The sequence below is a fragment of the Aspergillus aculeatinus genome, assembly GCF_003184765.1.
Source record: "Aspergillus aculeatinus CBS 121060 unplaced genomic scaffold BO66scaffold_10, whole genome shotgun sequence".
Taxonomy (NCBI): Eukaryota; Fungi; Ascomycota; class Eurotiomycetes; order Eurotiales; family Aspergillaceae; genus Aspergillus; species Aspergillus aculeatinus.
This window is the reverse complement of record NW_020291479.1, coordinates 605,762-624,900: the sequence shown is the minus strand read 5'-3', so window position 1 is coordinate 624,900 and position 19,139 is coordinate 605,762. Positions and strand designations below refer to the sequence as shown.

The following is a 19,139-nucleotide window of genomic DNA, read 5'->3' as shown; positions in this document are numbered from 1 at the left end:
CCCTGGCCATCAATTCCCGGACTGGACTCCGTACACTGCACTGCACTGCATTACACAAAACCGATTCCTGCACCGACGAGAGGCTAGAATAAAAAGGGGTCTCGACCTTGAGTGCCCTGGCTTATGCAGCTGTATGCGATCTTGCTGGGAACCTAGTAATCATGGAAAAAACGTTCTTCTGGTGTTTGGTCTGGGGGTGGCCAGCCTCTAGGAATCAGGAAGAGTTGCGCGGACGGTCCTGTGCTGTACTGTACTTGTACCCCGCAGAGGGTTTTGTTGCATGTGTGCACGCCTGCGTGCATGGTGTATGTGGCATGGCGTGGCGTGGCGTGGGAGGGTTTCTCTTCTAGTTTCTTCTGGAGAGGTTCTAGCCTGATGGCCAGTTTTGGTGGTTGAAATGTATGTGTGTGCGTGTGTGTGTGTGTGACCTCGAGGGGGCATGGAAAGTTAGATTAGAAGTGTCGAAGCCGAGGAGAGGGACGCTTTGTTATTTAAACCCAATATCAGAGAACCGACCGCCTAGCGATTCTTTCTATTACAGAAAAAAAAGCTATAGTGTTAAATAATCCGGTCTGGACACACAGATAGTAATCCAGCAACCGTCGACACCGCAGCCGGCCTATCTCCCTCTTCCTGTTGAAACATCATACCATGCATTCCACACATTCTGCAAGGTGTCTCACGAGTTTCTGCACGGATCTTGGCAGCACGACCTGGAACAGGCTCTGGCACTTTGCGTTGAAGTGTATTGCTTGGCTTGGGGGCGATTGGGCAATTGTCCTGCTCGAGCAAATGAGTATGCGTCGAGTTTGTTCCACGACGTTGACCGTTATTCCATATGCGTCTTCGATAATAAACCCCTTGGCGCGAATTCTTCCGTGATCCATCGAGTAGCCAAGGGTTCTAATGGCTGGGATACCCGATGCTGGAATACGGAGGAAGGACCCTAGGGTTGGTTGGTTGGTTGAGAACCTGGTTCACGGCACAGGTGTGCGCATGCATTTGACTTATCACCCACTTTCGTTTTTCCCAGATAAGCATTTCGGGTTTGGCCTGTGCGTGAGACAATTGCTTTTGTACCCGCAGGGAAGGTAGGCCACTGGCAATGCTCGGCGATCAGGAAAAATCACAGGCTAGTTTACTCGGTAGTTACGGTTCTGCTTTAGATTGAACGGTTAGACTGCAATGGTTGTTGTGATAGCGACTCGTTTGGTTTGAACAGGGCACAAAAAGAGTTTTCGTGTTGACGTACTTTGGGCCTGACCGCGGAGATCCTCTGGCCCTCAGCTTTCTCCCCCACTTCCACCGTCCAGGGTTATGGTTTGTGCTGATCTACAATCGTGGAAATCCATCGAGGGCGCCGCGCCCGACTTGTCGTAAGATGACGTGGGGTGGGCGAACCACCTGCCTGCTGGGCGATTACTTAGTAATTTCCCGTTCGGTTAGTTAGTTAGTTATCGGCTGTTGAAAGGTAGGGTGTTCTTTATGCCAAAAAGCTGCAAAGAAGGAAAGACAAGGAGCCGGCGGGGTTGGTCGACATAGACGTTTCTTGAATGGCAACCAGTCCTATTCTCTTTTTCAGATCGCCATGGTAATACTACATTGTATGCAGCAGGAGGCAGGGTCGGACTATCATTCTTGAGAACCTGAAAGTACAGTAGTTCCCCCCTAACCCCCCTTTAAAGTCTTAGCATCCACTAGTGTGGCCCATTGGCGCGATGGCAAAGTCCCCGCAGTGCCGACATTCCGTGATGTGCAAGACTAAACGGACTGGTGACTCCCCGCCCGACTCCCGTGGCCCGTCCCAAGCATCGTATATATTCATCCTTGAACCTCCCCCCCCCTCCCCCCTCCCCTGTTGATCGCTCTCATTCTTCGGTTTCCTGATCCATGGCCTCGGAAGTCATCCCCTCTCCAATCCCGCGTCATTCCAGCTTCCCACCCTCATCATGTCGAGCAAGTTTCCCTCCCAACAGCGCAAGAAGAATGCCCGGTCCATTGCCTCGGAGGACCCCTGGAAGGTCGACACTCCCTTCGGCCCGCCGCGCATCTCCCACTTCCCCAGCAGCAAGATCAGCCGCATTCGCAACACCTTACAAAAATTCTCTCCCTCCGCCCGGGCCGAGAAGGAACTCCTCAAGCAGAAGAACCGGTACAAGATCCCCCTGACCGAGCGCAATGTCGACGCTTTCGTGACGGAGCAACTGGTCACCGATGCCTGTCACCCGGGCCAACATTCGCCAGAATTGCAGATCTCGGCTTGGCTGGAGCAACTGTCATACTGAGAGAATGGGAATGTTCGACGCCCGTCGTACGGTATGGGGGCAGCACATTGTCAGCTGCTGTGCCGGGGTCTCTTTGTGCCCCAGCCCCCAGTACCATCCCTATTCTTTCTCCACGTCCTTGGGTCGATCGGCGCCGACAAGAAAACCCATTAACGACCGCGCCAACCCACCGCCAAGAATGCAATATGAAGTCTTGCGCACCCACGTCAGCCTTCTTGGCAAGTCAAAGAGATATGACACCTCTTTTTCGAGTTCAATTGCGAAAGGACAAGACGGGACAAACCAAGTGGATAGTCTATCTATCTATGCATGGCAGTGGTGCCGAGAAAAGACCCTTGCCGGGGGGTCAACGTCATTCATCTGGGCGCCGAGCCGCGCCCGGCCCCCGCCAAGTATGCAGGTGTCAACATCCATGCATTTCCGGGTGTGGGGTGCGCTCCAACAATCAACAATCCCTACTTTACCGACCATCCACCCTGGGCTGGGGACTTTCTGGAGTCGAGCATATCCGGGGTCGGTCTCACATTGTTCATGGTGGCTGCTGGTATAGCCTTCTACTTCTGTTCCCCACTTTTGGTCTAATATCGTCTTTAATACTACTTCTTATCTTTTGTTTGGACCTGAGTCTTTCTCCAGTTTTGGACTGCGTGATTCCCCTGCACGGACAAGATTATTGGCTATCTTGAGCGACAAGCGATTCGGTTCATTGGAACTTAGCATTCATTGGCGAGGTGCTTGGAGTTTGGTGAATTCTTGTGGTCTCTTTTTAGATCTTTCTGGGTTGGTCTTTGCCAGGCTTGCTGTTGTTCTATTGGCACATGGGCTACATTGAATTTGGGCTCTATGCTTGACAATCAATCTATAATACATTTTTAGACAAATGTTCACACTCATCGTAGAATTATCGCATTTCTGTCTACTTTGCTGACCTAGGATAGGAAGCCAGCTGTTCGATTCCTCCACCCGGATCGAGCTTCAACAACAGGCCGAATGCTATAGCTGCTTGATGGGCTGAGACTAAGAACGTTGTGTGAATAATGGCCAAGGTGAATGGACAAGTACACATGTATAAGTGTGAATTTCCTCCATGAAACTCACGCAGAGACCACCATAAGTCTGCTTCTCATTATTGAAGCCCGGACACTAGTGAACGGCCCTGTACCAGAGGCCTTGTGAATAGGTGGCTATTATTCATGATGAATGGTTCTTTTCATCCAGCCTTCGCCTACTTAATCCTCCGCCTCCTCCTCCTCATCCTCATCCTCCTCCTCCTGTACTCTTCCATCCTCCGGCTCCTTTCTTCTTCCACTCCACTCAACCCACTCTTCTTCCCTACCTTCCTCCCTTCCACCACTAAAGCACTTCACCATACCCAGCTCCTAACAGAGTAAAACATTCTTGTTAAGCCCAAATTCTTATCAACTATACAAGCCCCCAACAAAGCCCCTTCCACCAGTGTAAGCTCGTGACTTCAAGCCACATCTACTTCCAGAACCATATACCACCAGACGAAGACGAGTGCCCAACTTGAAAATGAAGTCTCATTCTTCGTGGGCCGTCAGGCTCATATCCGCCAAGCCGAGAGATGCAGAATCCTGCTACACTTACGAACGTGAGTCACCTAAACCTGCTTCCAGAACAAGACTAACCCCTCGCACACCGACCAGTCAATGACGGGGCTCAGTGCCGTTCTTCGTCTTCAAGCTAGAAGTTGATGCATCTTTCTATATGCCTTGCAACATCGAAGACATGGAGAGTACCAATCGTGTGGACATTGCGGGCTGGCATTTTGATTCCTAGGTACGCCTCAAAATAAGGTACTTCCTATTCGTCCCTCTGCACGATTCCTGGCTTGCGGGATGTCATACGCAACTATGCGTTTGGCTACATCAAGCCAGGGCTTCTTCTGCTGTTAGGCTGGCAGAGCCTGCAGCCGAAGAAAAAGCACCCCAGAACTATTTGCGGAGGATACTGTACATGCCAGGCAAGAAGGGGGAAAGAGGAACATCACCAGATCTCTGGGTCCAACCAGGACCAAAAGTACATGGTAAGCTTGGGACAGACATCGCTGGTCTATGCTTCCTGGTTGCTGATCGCTTCTAGCACTGTACTCCGTGTGGTGACTTCAGACGCGCTGTGTGCCTCCCGTTTTGTACAGCATGGTATGCTTCTTGCCCTGTCAGAAGACCAGAGTTCTCGAACTTGACTACTTTGCATGCTTTTCAATCCTTAAAGAGAACGGTTCTGTGACACTAGCAACCCTGGGTGTGGCCTACTGCTTACAATACTGTTATCCCTTTCTGCGACCCCGATACCAAACGTGCGGTTGCTGTTTATCACATTCAGCGCCTGGAGGACTTCTCCGTTTGAAAGTGTAACAACAGAAGATATTTAAAAGACATTTGGAGGTGTCTTCACCCGTCTTGTAAGATACATGCCTGTCCCTCCGCGACCCATCTATCTCGTCTCTCAGATCGCTAACAGTAATAGCTCGCTTCAAACCTCGATTTTGAAGTTGAACCTCTCCATGAAAGTATCTCAGCCATGAGATACAACATGCTTCCAATGCTATTGTCCTCATAAGCAACGACGTTTACGCAGATTATTGGCTAATCCTTTCTCTGAGCTAGAAAGCTAAATGCTCTGCAGAGAAATGCCTGCGCTCGCCGCAGGGCGGGGATTAGTTAGGGCTTCGAGGCTGCAATCGATAACCGGACCAAACTTCACGACAGTGACTCAACTAGCTTAATATGCGTCCACCCTTATACGCGTTATCATCTCTACCCTGAGACTGCAGTGCACATCAGACGTTAGCAGCAACGCTGGGGCTGGTTTGCCACAAAATCCGCAAAGAGGTTGCACAAGAGGTGACTCTTCACATTCGTCGTAGATCGTGAGGCTTGCACCTCGAACTATCCTCTGCAGCTCCGATACTTTCTCTCTTGCTTCTCTATCGCCGTATGTCCTTCTGGGCAACAAGTCAAAAGATGAACTTCCACTTTTGAGCCTCGACGGAGTCTTTTGGAACCTGGCTTTTTTGGTCAAGATCGAAGAGGATCTGAATCATCGTTCCACAAACAGACCAAGCTTTCAGAGTTAGTGTGGCGCAGCTTCTGCTACAACGTGGACAAAGGGTGACCCTGATCCAAACGTTCCGCTGCCCAAAAAAGCCGCTAAGAACGACCACGCCAAGCGAGAAAAGTTCCAGCGAGAACCATGGGCAAAGTGGCCTGTGGTCTCCGGTCTTTGGGATCCTACCAAAGACGGTTGGCCTCCTCACCGAGTACGACTTACCGACGCATGGATCTATTTGGCAACTAAGTCACTTTCCAAGAATGCACTTATACAGTATGAAGCAGATTGGCAGCGGGTTTTGAAGAAGAAAAAAAAAAGAGCATACTAACTTCTTGGAAGCTTATGGTTATCGAGTAGCTGTGAAGCCCAAGCCTATCTCGGAACAGACCATATTCAGATACCGAGTCAAAGATAAAATCGGTACCATTGCAGCTGATTTCCTTTGGGGACTGTAAGTCGTCTACCCCCACCTTGACGCAGCCGTTTGCTAACCTCGTTAAGCAAAGTTCTATTCGCGGAAGACGGCGTTCAGGTTTGTATCATACTCAACATGCTGACGGCGGATCACCCTGCGTATCTATCGCACGGCACTCCGAGTCGCGATACATTCCTAGAGATGACAACATATGGCCCTTACCGCTTAAATGTGAAACAAGATATTGAGATCTGGGAGTTGTTGCACACCAAGCCACATATCGGTGGTAGTCATGCTGTAAGTTCTTCCAAGTACTCGAAGCTGCAGTGGTTATAATTAACTTTGAACACAGCGCCCATTTCTGAATCTACACAAAAGTGAAGCCTCAGGGCTTATATCTATGCCGGCGATATGATCTCTTCGAAACTGCATGATAGCTTCCCAAATCTTGACGTCTTATAGAAGCTCGAGTTTATTGCTGACATAATCTGACAGACGAAGAAGTATTGCAAGATCGCAACGCGATCCCCATGCGTACTTGTATCCTCGAATTTTAAGATATTTGGGAGGAGGGGCGCGGCTCACTGCTTTCTCAGCCGACGTTCTATCTGCTTATTCTGGTCTCAGGACAAGATCGATTCATGAAAAGCAGAGGTTCTTGGGCCTCAAGGCACGGAGCATTGCTCCAATTTATTGTGTCTTAGCAATATCGGGCCAAACTATCGAATCTCGGTCACGAAGACGGACCGATCTCTGAATGATACGAGAGTCTGATGGACGCGCACGTTGCAAAAGACTATGAAAACCGCGAGAGATGGGTCACTTTGGTCAGACCCAAAGCATCCAGACTGCGCATGCGGCATGTGTAAGAGATGATAGATGACGTCTCCATGGTCGACACTCACCCCTTGCTCCTGAGACTTGCAACTGGCGTCATTCTTGCTGACAACATAGAAGAAGGGGGAGCAGAACTCGCTGATGACATAGACTACGTTCTTCTGCCACAAGAAGTGAGATTCACACATGATGCAGAGCCAGAAACTTTACTCTGCAGCCATTGCAATGAAGCAGAATCCTCCGGAAGAAGCACGAATGGCATGAGCACTTGTGCCAGATCGCACGGCTTATCTTGGTCGGAAACAAGAATTACCTTCCCCAGAGACGCTTGCAATGCGGGCACAGATAGGTTCTGAACGGCCAACGTCTTCGAGAATCTCAAAAAGGGGAGATACTTGCATGAGATGTCTGAAGGAGGAGCAGAACCAGCCTTCAACATGCTTCTTGCGTGCGGCCTCGGCGTGCTGGGATGGGCTGCCTTCAGGGGATTTTGCGGCTAATAATTGGATGCATTGACAACTGTCCTAGACCGAGCCCGCTTTGGTATAATCAGAGTCTATGCGCTGGGGTTGCCAATTGGTCACATGCCTGGACATCCGTGTTTACAAGTTAGGAGATGTGACAGGGTAGGACTGCCATTCAGAACATGGCATTGAGCTCATGTTGCAGAGAGCGCGCCGTTTTCCTGAAGGTGCAAGCCTTCCCAGATATGACGCCTTCATCATACATGAAGCAGTTGCTTCTCGGGATCTGCTCATGACACTAGCCATGATCATCTCAGACCATGCTATATTCTTTTTGGGGAATTGGGCTAGTATGGTGATAAAGGTGCCTACCGTGAGGTATGAGATGGCCTATGAAGTGTTGTCCGATCGCTTTTCCAGTGATGTGACTGCCATGGGAGTCCCAGGTCATCAATGGCCAGGACATGGTGATGAAGGTTATTTCTGGTAAGGTCAGGGATAAAGTCCCTGTCTTGAAGCAATCTCTCCCCCGGCCGCATCCCCCGGTCCATCCTGAAGGTCAGCAATGACCAGGATGTCAAGATGAAAGAAATTTCCCTTCCGGTCGGACTGAAGAGACTGTGTTTGAGCCAGCGCGACGAAGAAAGAAATCTTGTAGTCTCTTCACGAGCTGTCTAGATCAACAGATATAGCTCTCTCATCTAGATGAGTTCCTTTCTTCCATGACGCTTCCTCAGCACACTATGCATCTGGTAAGCTTCGCGAATCGCAACTTATGATGCAAAGACAGAAACGCGATTGATCAACCCCCTGCCATGCTTATAGTAAGGCAAAAAGGAAGTCGGAAAACTGCTGAACTGGAGCATGAGACCTGGGTCCTTGTTCACATTGGTTTCCACATCTGGGGAGTATCAACAGTGGACAGCTGCATATCGTATCTCCTAGTCTCATTCGACTTCGACACATCATGGGAGTTCTGGCTTGACCGAGCAAATCATGAATTGCCTCCGAGAAACCAAGCTACTATCTATGGCTTGGGATTTCTTGCTTGTACTTGCTAACGTTGAGAGAAATCAATCCCGCATCAAACCCGCGGGCCATCGCTTTCTCACATTTCTACATGCTGCACCAGCGTAAATAAGGCTGGCACTGCCCGAGTCCATGTTAACCCAGCTGTCAGCAGTCGTCTCAGCAACTGCTGGGCTTGACAGAATCGCACCGATCTGTCCAATGCAAGAACCACGAAAGGAAACAAAACGCGGTGCAAGCCACTATAGTGGGGCCACTGCGAATAACATTGCTAGGTCTCATTGCTGATTGATTTCGCTCGCTCTAGAGCCTGCACAGGAGATACCGTCGATATGTGCTCGTCACTTAAAGCACTATGAAAAAGCCCAGCAGCTAGAGACCTCTCTGGTTGCTAGACTGACTCGTTCCAATCATCCCGTCAAGAGACTCACTGCGCAGAGACGGTTTAGACCTACCTCTACGGAATTTCTTGAATGAGCGCATCTACAATTTGTTGCTCAAGTCAACATGTGATCAACAACCCAAGATCAAGCGTGGCTGGATGGGTCTATACTACACTGATGCCAAATGTCAGTAAGACATCCGACTAGGTCACTCCTTGCCATGTCTCCAGGTATCTATGGCGATCATCCATTTCGACCGGATTCGAATATTCTTCTCCCCTACAACAGGGGGTCATCCATCCCCGGGCTGCTGGGTGAGAGACAACCCGATAAGTATCATTGCCTCGATCCGATACAACTCGGTAAGAGAATTTCACACGGATCGGAAGCGTATCTGGACCATTTGTGCCAGCTGCGAGGAGCGAGATGTGGCCATCCTATCTCTCGCAGATGGTATAGATTGCTCAATGTAACGCAAAGAAACTAGATCGCCTCTTTCTGCAACGCATTGCGCGGTGCATTCACCGTCGTCTTACTGCCACGGCCCTACTCGAATGGTGGTACTTATGCATACGCAGATGGGACGTGTGCAGTCCAGAAATAGGCTGAGAAGAAGTCAAACAATACCTCACGTTTGGCCTTGGATAGAGCTAATCTTGCTACTGACCGTTTTGCCTAATGGGTAGTTCCTTGCCGGGTCATGGCTGCACACAGTGCAATGGAGTCCTTCCCCACTATTTGAAAGCAATGCGCGATCTCGTTCGAACCACGCTGCAATAACATTGACCTACAAGATATAATCGTTTCGATAAGCAGAAATTTAATGATGCCAGGCCGCAGCAGCTGAGGCTGAGAAAACCTCACCAATCCAATTTTGACGAAAGGCGTTGGCCGATAAAAGTAGTATTGGGCCTATCTATTGAACTGGACGCTGGGAGACAGAGGAAGCATACCATCACGCTGCAGCTCAGATGAATGACTATTATGATCAGCGTCACAAACCAATACAATTTAAGAAAGCGATTCGTTCCATCGCCTAAGACTGCACAAAGGGTATACCCTGCCGACCTCGCGCATGCGAATCATCAAAGGCAAAATCAATCAGCATTACGCGAGCCTGTTCCGAGTCCTTGAGCATGTCGGCAAGTTGGCGTATAGATTTGAAATGCCCACCACAACGAAAATCCATCCCGTCATTACGTACGGATGACCAGGAAACCCACCTACTTCCCTCTTTTGCATTACTAGAAATGCAATGGATCCTACACAGAGTGATTGCCGTGAGTGGAGCTGCGAAGTTCGCGACATCGGATGGTGGTATTCTTGATTCTGGTCCCGATGTCGAAGTTTATCTCCCCGTTTCGGATGAGGAGCTGAGAAGCTTAGAACTCACGCAGAGTTTTCCGAGAATGAGGAAGATTCAATCGATTCTCGAGATGCCATTACGAGCAAAGCGCGACAAAAAGAATCAAAATGAATACACTTCAGCCCCGGCTATGCGCAGCAACAGCAACAGCTAACTTAGGCCGACCTTACTGTATTGAGATAGAGAATCAAAATGCCAACGATTCGCTTGGCGAGTTTGAAGGATGCACGGTAATCGAAGACGCATTTTGCATTTTCCCATACCTACAAACATGGCATGTTGCTTTGTCGAAATGACCCGAGTGACCCGCTAATATCTGCCTTGAATTCGAAAGACTCCTCACTGCTTTAGGTGATGGTTGAGACGAGTCGGTCTGCAACAAATGCTCGTCGGACAAATCAATATGCCATGTATCGTTCCAGGCTGAGAAAAACGCCCGTAATCACAGAGGTCTGGATAACCAGCCAGTCTGGGATTGAACCCATGGACCCTCGATAAGAGGAAGAAGTTCCACTTCCAGGAGGCTGGCTGATTGAACAATACGAGACGGCCTGAATATCCCTTGAACTTATCGCTGCCTTGAGATATTCGCCATAGCAAGGATGCGGTGGACTTAGTGAAGGCGAGGCGTGGCTTCACTGCAATGTAAGGACAGCAGCGGATGGAAGCTTTACCCTCGTGGAATGCCTGCTACCTCAAACTGAGTCCATCGACCCACCAGCTATGACATTTTGCATCGGCACAGTCGAATGGGACCATTCTGAGGTCAGAGGGCCAATGGACATGCGGATCTGCAAACATGATCCCGGCTGCTCCCCACTCCCACAAACGTAGTCCATTTCATTGCGGAAGTCATCGAACAGCGTGTGCAGCATCTCCGGCTAAGCCTCGAGACCCGAGCGCTGGGGATGGTAGGCTCACCTGAAGCACGTCTGAGGAGTCGTCACGGCAGCCCGGCCTTCAAGGAAACTTCTGCCAATACCAAACGGGTGAAGAATCGTATCAACAGGCAAGGGAAACTTCCGGTCCACTATCAAAAGGCTTCGGGAAGACACCCTGCGCCTCGCAGATGTTCATGGTTGCCACATTGTTCGCGGCTGGACGCCCTGTGCTCGCGGAGAATCCTGAAAGTGGCATTGGTGGCCGTAGACGAGGCAGCGAAACGGCCAGTCCTGGCCGGCTATAGACCTACAGCAGCATTGCTCATCAGCGGTTGCAATGGGTGTCCCCTGGCTTTCTAAACAGATTGTATCCAGTCATTGCCAAGGTTCGGCCTGAACTCCACAGGTTCAGGACTCTGACAAAAAGGCTTTAATAGATGTTTCTCACTCACCAAGACAGCATCTTGCCGTCTTGCTTCGCATCTATCACTGATACAGAAGTCCACTAACCATTCCTGGCCATTCCTGGCCATTTCGGACCTTTTCTGACCTGTCCTGACATTTCCCTGATTCTGACCTTTCCTGACCTCTTCTGGCCTCTTCTAACTGTTTCAGTTCTCTCCAGATCCGACCTTCCGTGCGCCTGCGCCTTATGTCCACTATAAGGAGCGAGAACAACCCAAATCCCGCACTCCATCCAAAAGCCTCAGGCTTCGAGACATGGCTGTTCTCGCTGGAGCCCAAGCGGGAGTACGCCGCGCCGCATCAGCCCAACAACCCAATTACTTGCGCCTACAACCGCGAGAAGCCGAAAGGCGAGCTGCGGAAGGCCCGCTTGGTGATACTGCGGGGGAACATCAAAACCGGGACGGATGTATGCAACGCCTTTAAACAAGGGTCGGGGAAATGGAAAGAGATCGACCATGATCTGATGAACGTCAGGTGTGATGCAAAAAGATTTTGAAAACTCGTCCCTTCATTATTACTCTTTTTGTTTTCACGGGTACGCATCGCAGGAAGAGCACATTCTTTGGACTAGATACACTTTCAGAAGGCCTTCTGAAACAGATGGCTTATCATGTCGCTTGGGTGACCTGGCTCGAGCACATTGACGCGCCTGTATCACCTCCGGTCAATTCAATCTTGATGCCCCTCAGCGACAAGAAATCGCAAACAATTAGCCTAGAACCATTCTTCTCCGAGATGTGAAGGCACATCGTCCACGGAATCATTGACGGCCATCCGGCTGGTGCAGCGCGAGGAGGTTGGAATCCGACTAATGACCTCGCTAGTCCGAGATGGCGCTGGACCGATGCGTCACGCTTCTCTAGTAATAGCTTCTGCTAAGACCCTTGAAACCTAAATACTATTGGGTCCCAATCCCGAGCACCGACCTCGAGCTAAGCATCAAAGAGCTCAGCGTGCTATTTTGTACTAAGCTGGTGCTGTATCCTTCCGCTGAGACAGGGCTAGACCCCTCGGGAGCACAGAATCTAAGCCAGAAGTCAAAGGCTTGTCAGTTAAGTATTACGTTGGCCACCTTTGCTAGACAATTATCAAATCCAGGGCCACCTGATGGTATGCTCGACCGACCACCGATAATGGGTGTACATCGCTCAGGACCGTGTTGGTTCAATTGACCGTCTGATCAAGACTTGTTGGATCATAACGGACTGGATGAAGTCCCATTGCACACGGCCCAGTTGTGTCACAGCCTCTTTTACCGTTTGATCAAGATACAGCTCTCATTCATTCGGCGGCAGTGTGGCGTGCAAAACGCAGAGGTTCTTTTCCGGACCAGCTAGCCCTCCTACGCAAAACTCATGGGCCTGGGTACCTGGAAGTCGGGGTTGAGCAACCGTGCCTTCTGGGAAATTCTGTCATGGCTGCTGCGGGGACGGACCAGCCGGGCAAGTATGGTCGAAGAACGGCAAAGTGATGTGGAGTCAGTATGATCGATGCAGAGGCTGGATGTCCTTTTCAAATCAGTTTTATCTCCTTTTCAAGGCGAATCAGGTGTGGATGCTCCCGATATTGTCGCACATCTCCATGTCCAAATTTAGGCGGTCGTGTCAATCCATGGCGTGAACCAGAGCGAATGGACCATTACTCCACTTGTAAACTGCCTTCAAAGTACTCCATATGGTCTATTGTCGTCTGCAGTTGGGCTTTCTTTGCTTCCACACTTAGCCTGTCCTTACTATACTCTTCTTCCCTCATCTATTGAGATCTAACAATGAAGTAGCGTTGCGGGCCACTCTGCAGCACACAGTCTTCAATTGGGGTTGTATTGTTTCGAGCCCGCGTGTACTCATCCCAATGCTCATCCCAGTGCTCTATAGAAGAGCTGAATAAATTCAACCTCTACGCCCATGCTGGCCAAACATTCGGATGCCTGGGAAGAATGATTGCACCATCATCACAACTGACTATTCGGTCATGGATGGGAGACCGACCACCTCGCCCGATTCATATATGGGTGAAACGCACAAGTTTAAGAGGCAATGAAGGGGGATCTTCAGCAACAGAAAGACCTCAAACAGTGGGAATGGACACGGCAGTGTGCAGACTGAAAAATATATGCAGATCCAAACCCCAAGCAGATAACCAATGCGATGCGAAGCAGAAGCGCTATTTGGGATTTCCGAGACGGGCTGAGGAGTCAATCACCCAAACGGACATATTGTCCTGGTTCCGGCTCGCTGGAATGACAGCAAGCGACTCCTGGCTCACAGATGTGGCATGAAGCACCTGCATCGATGGTCCTGTTCAGCATGAAGTTCACTCCCGTGGGGAGACTGTAGCCCTGGAGGAAGTTATAGTCGTGTTAGATGTCTGCGCATGCGAGAGCAAAGATACTGGTACACAGGTCAATAAGACCAGCAAGGAGACTTCTCCTCTAAATCGATAGATGCATTATCCTCTGATATCTACCATGCTTCATCATCTCACCCCGTTCCATCGAGCGTCATCCTGAACCAGATTCACGGTTACTCAGCACCAAGTCCTCAGGCGAGGCCCCTCCCATTGCGGATTAATGGAGCGCGGCAATACAGCTTCTGGGGTTGTTCAACCGAGAAGTGGCGCAGAAACCCTAACCTCAAGGTCTCAAACATTGCTCAAGCGAGGAAGTACCATCTCCCACGACGAACATCACGGCATCAATCCGTTCCTGCTGGTACAACATGTCGCTATCGAGATACCACAACAGCATCTATACAAGCCGGACTCACGGATTCCAGCAGCACATGCGTTACCGTACTCTGGAAAAATCGAGAAACAAACGTCATGAAACCAGAACACCCAGGTCTAAAGCATATATTTCAAAAGATATCGGAATTAACCACATTTCACTCACCCAGAGCCTACATCTTTCTTCTCTAAGTACAAGGGTTGGTATGATCTGTGCGGTGGTGAGGCCGCACATGCAAATCGGATCTGGATTCTGGGCCAGCAGCGCCTCAATATCAGTATTACAACAACATGTTCCTTCTCGGCCGTGCAGTTACCAAACCGCCTCGGAACAATTACTTGAATATCCAAATCGACTCACACGAGTTCTACAAAATCCGAAACGTCCCTGGCCGACCTGCACGTACACCTTTCCCCCGGGGATACAAATGGAACCAAGGGAAAGGCTTTCGAAGCAAACGAACTGGAAACCACATTCAACTCGACCAGATATTTCCCGAGATCTACAGGCAACAAGAGGGCATAGCGGAGAAAGGCCACAATATGAAGAGCGTGAGGAAACTGCAAAGCAAGGTTCTTCGGCGACGAATCTGCATTATCTTTCCAGCCATGTGGAATAAAGGTGCGAGGCTACCCTTAACGGTCAAGCAGTTAAGATATTAGAGTATTCAGAACGTTGGTCTGAACGCAAATCCAATTGAGCCATACCCAGACCCTTTTATCCCCTTTGTAAATCAAGTGTTTACGGCCATGGAGAATACAGGTATACCGACATCCAGAGCATTACACATTACATGATAGGGAACGACGGCCAACACTTATGGAAGTAGCCATGAGGGATCTAGATGACATCGGAAGCTACAATCTGCCGGTCCCTTCCACCAGCAGTGATCCATCGTCGGTGACTTTGGAGGGGAAGTCGTCTCGTGCTCAGGAGAGAACCATTGACGTTGGGATTGGGACTGAGGCAAATAAACTGACTATCTTCGTCGGAAGGATAAAGCAGCCCGCATAGGACACCCGGAAGGATGAAACGTATCAGATTGGTTATAAACTAAGCTTGGAGACATGATGCTATTCGTGATCAAAGAAAAACAAGAGAGAGAGAGAGAGAAGGAAGAGAGGGAGAGGTCTTAAAAGAGGAGGGTCAGTCATTGTTGGAAAGAGATGCTGATGCTCTTATCCGAGACAAAAACCAAAGTTACCAAGACCAATACCACCGAGAAATGCGCAAAAACCCTACGGAACAATACATCAAACCTCATCGCAACAACAATTTCATTCAGAAATCCGGTACTCTTTTGCGCCAAAAAGAAGCAAGAGCTGAGAAAAAATACTACTGTGGCGTCTGCGAAGCCTTCCTATTAAGGAAGGGCTTCAGCGCCACCTCCTCGCTCCTGCTGCCACAGTACTGACCCCAAAAGATCGGATATTGTTTTAAAAACCGCATCAAATCCAGACCAGCTTCAGGCATTTATCATCTTTCCAGAGCCGGCAGAGTCTTCGATAAAAACCCATCCGACTTCATTCGTCTACACTTGGAGGCGAGCAGATATTCGCTCCGACTCATCGAACCTCCTCGAAACCGAGCTGTTCAAATGCGAACGCATCTATCTATCGCCTGAGAGAATTCGGGTTCGCACTGCGATACTGATAGAGGTAGGCACCGAGTCAATTATACCCGCTGACATTTTCGATGTTGAGGGATACTCCTTCAATCCACCTCCACCCTAACCCAATGCTGCTGCTGCTATGGGTAGGGCGTGCGTGCAAGCCTTCGACGACAGAGAATGCGGAGATCGAGTCGACGCGGTCTTCCAGACATTCACTCCCCTTGGGGCGAGATTCCATTTACCTAGTGTCCTGATTCTAGTCAAACGCGGACGAGGCACAGTGTGTCAGATCCAACCCCCTACGTGCCCTGGAAAGGGTGTGGCAATTCGTGGACTAAGAACCATGTGGAATCTTCCGGGGAAATGGAGAAGTGAATCCTTAGGGGGGGGGACTATCGATATCGTTATATGGGTTGTGAAAGTCAAGTGGCTTTGATATGATATCGGAAATAACTTTCGAATTATGTTACTATTCCTCGAGTTCAGATCACAAAACATACATATCAATGGCATCCCTGGCGAAGGCACCAGCGAGCAATACTAGAGCCCTACTTCCATTCGCTACCCTCAAAAAATTCTGATAGAGGACGAAACAGCTGCAGCATTAATTGGTAGAACTAGAAATAAGTAAGAAGCACTGTCAAGCCCTTCGTAGTCGGGACGGGACCCCATCATGTCTTGTCTTTCCTCTCCCTCCTTTCGTCTAACCCAGTCCAGTCCAACGCGCAGTTCCACTCGCAAGACCCCTTGCAAATCCATATCCGTGTCCGTATTCATCCGTATCCATAATCCATAACCATATCCCATACTCATGTCAGTATCACAAGCCCTCAACGGATCGAATCCCATGTCTACCACTGGACTCAAAAGAAGAAAACTTAGACCGCGATTCAACAGAAAGAAAAAGGAGAAAACAAAGTTGTGGCGCACGAAGCCTCTATTTTCGAATCAAGTATCGTACCCAAGACCCCCACCGACGCTCACACCAACCAACTCGGGGATGATGTTGAAAAAAAAAGTCCCCTGTGCTTTTTTCCCCACTCATGACAGTCGAGTGCGTCGAATTCTGATTTGGAAACGTGCAGAGATGAACCCTCGCTTGTTGAATCGAAAATTTTTGGGGGGGAAATGCTTGATGTATGTACAGTAAAAAGAGGTAGTAGCTAGAATTCTAGCTGCTGTTTTCTATATTAAAAGGCGAATGCATTAGAATGGGGGGCAAGAATTTGTTAGTGCCAAGTTGTTGTCTGGTGAGACTGAGATGCTAGTCGATCTTCCGGTCACGCCTCTTGGGCCCAGCGACGCTCACGGAGGGGCATCTCTTCCTGAGCCTGGACCCGAGATCCGTCCGTCTCACGACGCCAGGCGTAGTATTCTCCGAGGCGGACCTCGGCGTAGGATGCGTAGTCAAAGTCGATCTGGGATATTTGGGCTTGGATGAGGGACCAGATTCCCCTGTAGACGTGCGATAAGTGGTCAGTGTTGATCGTGCAAGAATGCGACAAGTTTTGACTCAACGCCAGACATACCAGTATAGACCGGGGATTCCGCGGAATCGATCGACATCCTCGTAGAGGCGGTCGACGATTTCTGGCTGGAATGATTCGGGGATTCCCTTGTGGTAGCTGTAGCTCTTGACATATTCAGTCAAGAACTGGCGTCGGACGGGCCGCGTCGGCATCATGTTGTAGTCGCAGTCGTAGCCACCCCATTCAGCGAAGTGATTCGCGATATCGAAAGCAGCTGGGGAGGGGGTCGCGTATTCGTAGTCGATGAAGTTGATCGTGGCGGTTTCCTGATCTTTGGTGGTGACAGCGTGCCCGTTTTGCTTTTGCTCCGAGGGAAGGACAATGACGTTCGCACAGAGGAGATCGCAGTGGGAGAATACCAGCTGGTGGGGAAAAGCAATTAGAGATAGAACGACACATATCCGTGATCATGATTCTACGTACGCCGCCTTCACCAAGTCCCTTGCCATCATCCAGTTCACGCACGACCCGTTCAAGCTCCTTCTGCAGACTCAGTCTCCGCTGGCGCTGCTCCTCCGTTGCGGTGGGCAGAGCAAGGATCCATTTCTGGGTGACAGTCCAGATATTGGGTCCAGGCTGCCTGGTCTTCACCACGGACAAGCTACCTTCCTGCTTGGACTGTTGCTGATGGTCTTCTGAGTCGACGTCTACTTGTCGCGTGAGGGGTACGTTCTCGGATTCCTTCGAGGTTGCAGGAGTCCCACCGACGGGCAGGACGGCATGCCACTGCGCGAGGCGTCTAGCAACACCGCGCCAAACTGGAGGCGTCGCTAGATCCTCATGGGTAGCCGGCCGACCACGGAGGAAACGATACAGAAGGCCGTTCTTGAAGCGTGCCAAAAGCGGAGGAGCAAGGCCATAACTAGCGAGGAGCGCGTGGGAGCTCGTTTCTCCTATAGATCCGAAATTCTACTCAGCAAAGGTGTCGCAATGGGCAAGAAGGGAAGAAGAGAAAGGGGGGTCGCTTCTGGAGTAGTCCCCTTTCCCCGGTGTAGCATACTTTCGCGGTCTATAAGAATCTCTGTGTGGTTACCGTACGCTCTCATCAGTACTGCATCGTGATCTATCTGCTCCTCGGTCAAACCGGGTTTGCGGTTGATGATTTTAAGAAGCTAGATCCTCATGTTAGTCCATGGCCCTCAACGTGGATTATTTCAGGCCCCGTCGCATCTGCGAGAAGAGCATGGTTTTGCGAGAAACACACCGTATTGGTGATGCCGTCCGTGAACCGCACGAATTCAATCTTGTTTTCCGGCCCCTCCCAATCAGGGTTGAGTGTGAGGATTAACCGCAATGCGGAAGCGTGAGAGTCGGCATGGTTATAGGATAGGGGGATATAGCGCAGGGCCGTCCCGTTCTGCTGGCACAGAGTCATGGCGACAGAGGAAAAGGTCAAAAGAAAAAGGAGCGAAGGGGATAAGAAAACGAGGTAGTGAATGTCAAAAGTAGTCAGGGGCGTATGCGACAGGTCGACCGCAAGGTTGCTAATATTAGTATTCTAGGTAACTTCAAAGCGCATGTCAGTCCAGGTCCGATAGATGATGATCGTAAGGGTCGCGATTTGTCATGTGAAGTGTTGATGTTATAGCATAGAATAGGGACACCGGGATACATATAGGAACTCCGTACCAATCAGCCAAGCCCGGGAGAGCGGGTCTTGGGGGAGTTTCTCCTGATACTGAGTAGAGTGGATTAGTTGAACGATCTCGCCAGCCCACGTAAGGGTCAGGAGTACAAATTGGCCGGCAATTGATACTCTGGAAGCGAGCAAGTGCGGATGGAAGAGAAGAAGCAGCAAGACCGAAGAGAGAGTGGCCACAAGGGGGTAGTAGAGGTTAAGGATTGGAGGTAGAGAAAAGAAGGAGAAGGGGAAGTGAAGTGGATGAGCGTTGCTGGTCTCGTGCCCAGCTTGCCACTGATTGGTTTTTGGCGGCGGGCCCTGAACGCCCCTCCTTTTTTTTTCCGCTCGACGCTTCAAGCCTGAGGCCCAAAGGCGACCAACCACTGCTCCTTGATCATGTGCAATGACGCAGTAAGATGAGGGGCAAATTGGTTCTTGCGCGACGATAG

At 50.1% G+C, this 19,139-nt stretch overlaps 2 protein-coding genes across 2 annotated transcripts; one reads left to right on the top strand and one right to left on the bottom strand.

Moving 5' to 3' along the window:
• Positions 1-1,949: 1,949 nt before the first annotated feature.
• BO66DRAFT_409404 (uncharacterized protein) lies at positions 1,950-2,285 on the top strand (the record flags this gene model as incomplete). The annotated part of the gene is made up of 1 exon (XM_025649179.1): positions 1,950-2,285. The coding sequence occupies one exon, from the start codon at positions 1,950-1,952 to the stop codon at positions 2,283-2,285; it is 336 nt and encodes a 111-aa protein (XP_025506616.1).
• A 14,535-nt stretch (positions 2,286-16,820) lies between these two features.
• On the bottom strand, positions 16,821-18,444 carry BO66DRAFT_316839 (putative ethanolamine kinase; the record flags this gene model as incomplete). The annotated part of the gene is made up of 5 exons (XM_025643526.1): positions 16,821-16,995; positions 17,070-17,431; positions 17,493-17,962; positions 18,070-18,181; positions 18,274-18,444. 5 exons carry the CDS (start codon positions 18,442-18,444, stop codon positions 16,821-16,823), a joined length of 1,290 nt encoding a protein of 429 aa, XP_025506615.1.
• Between the last annotated feature and the right edge of the window lie 695 nt (positions 18,445-19,139).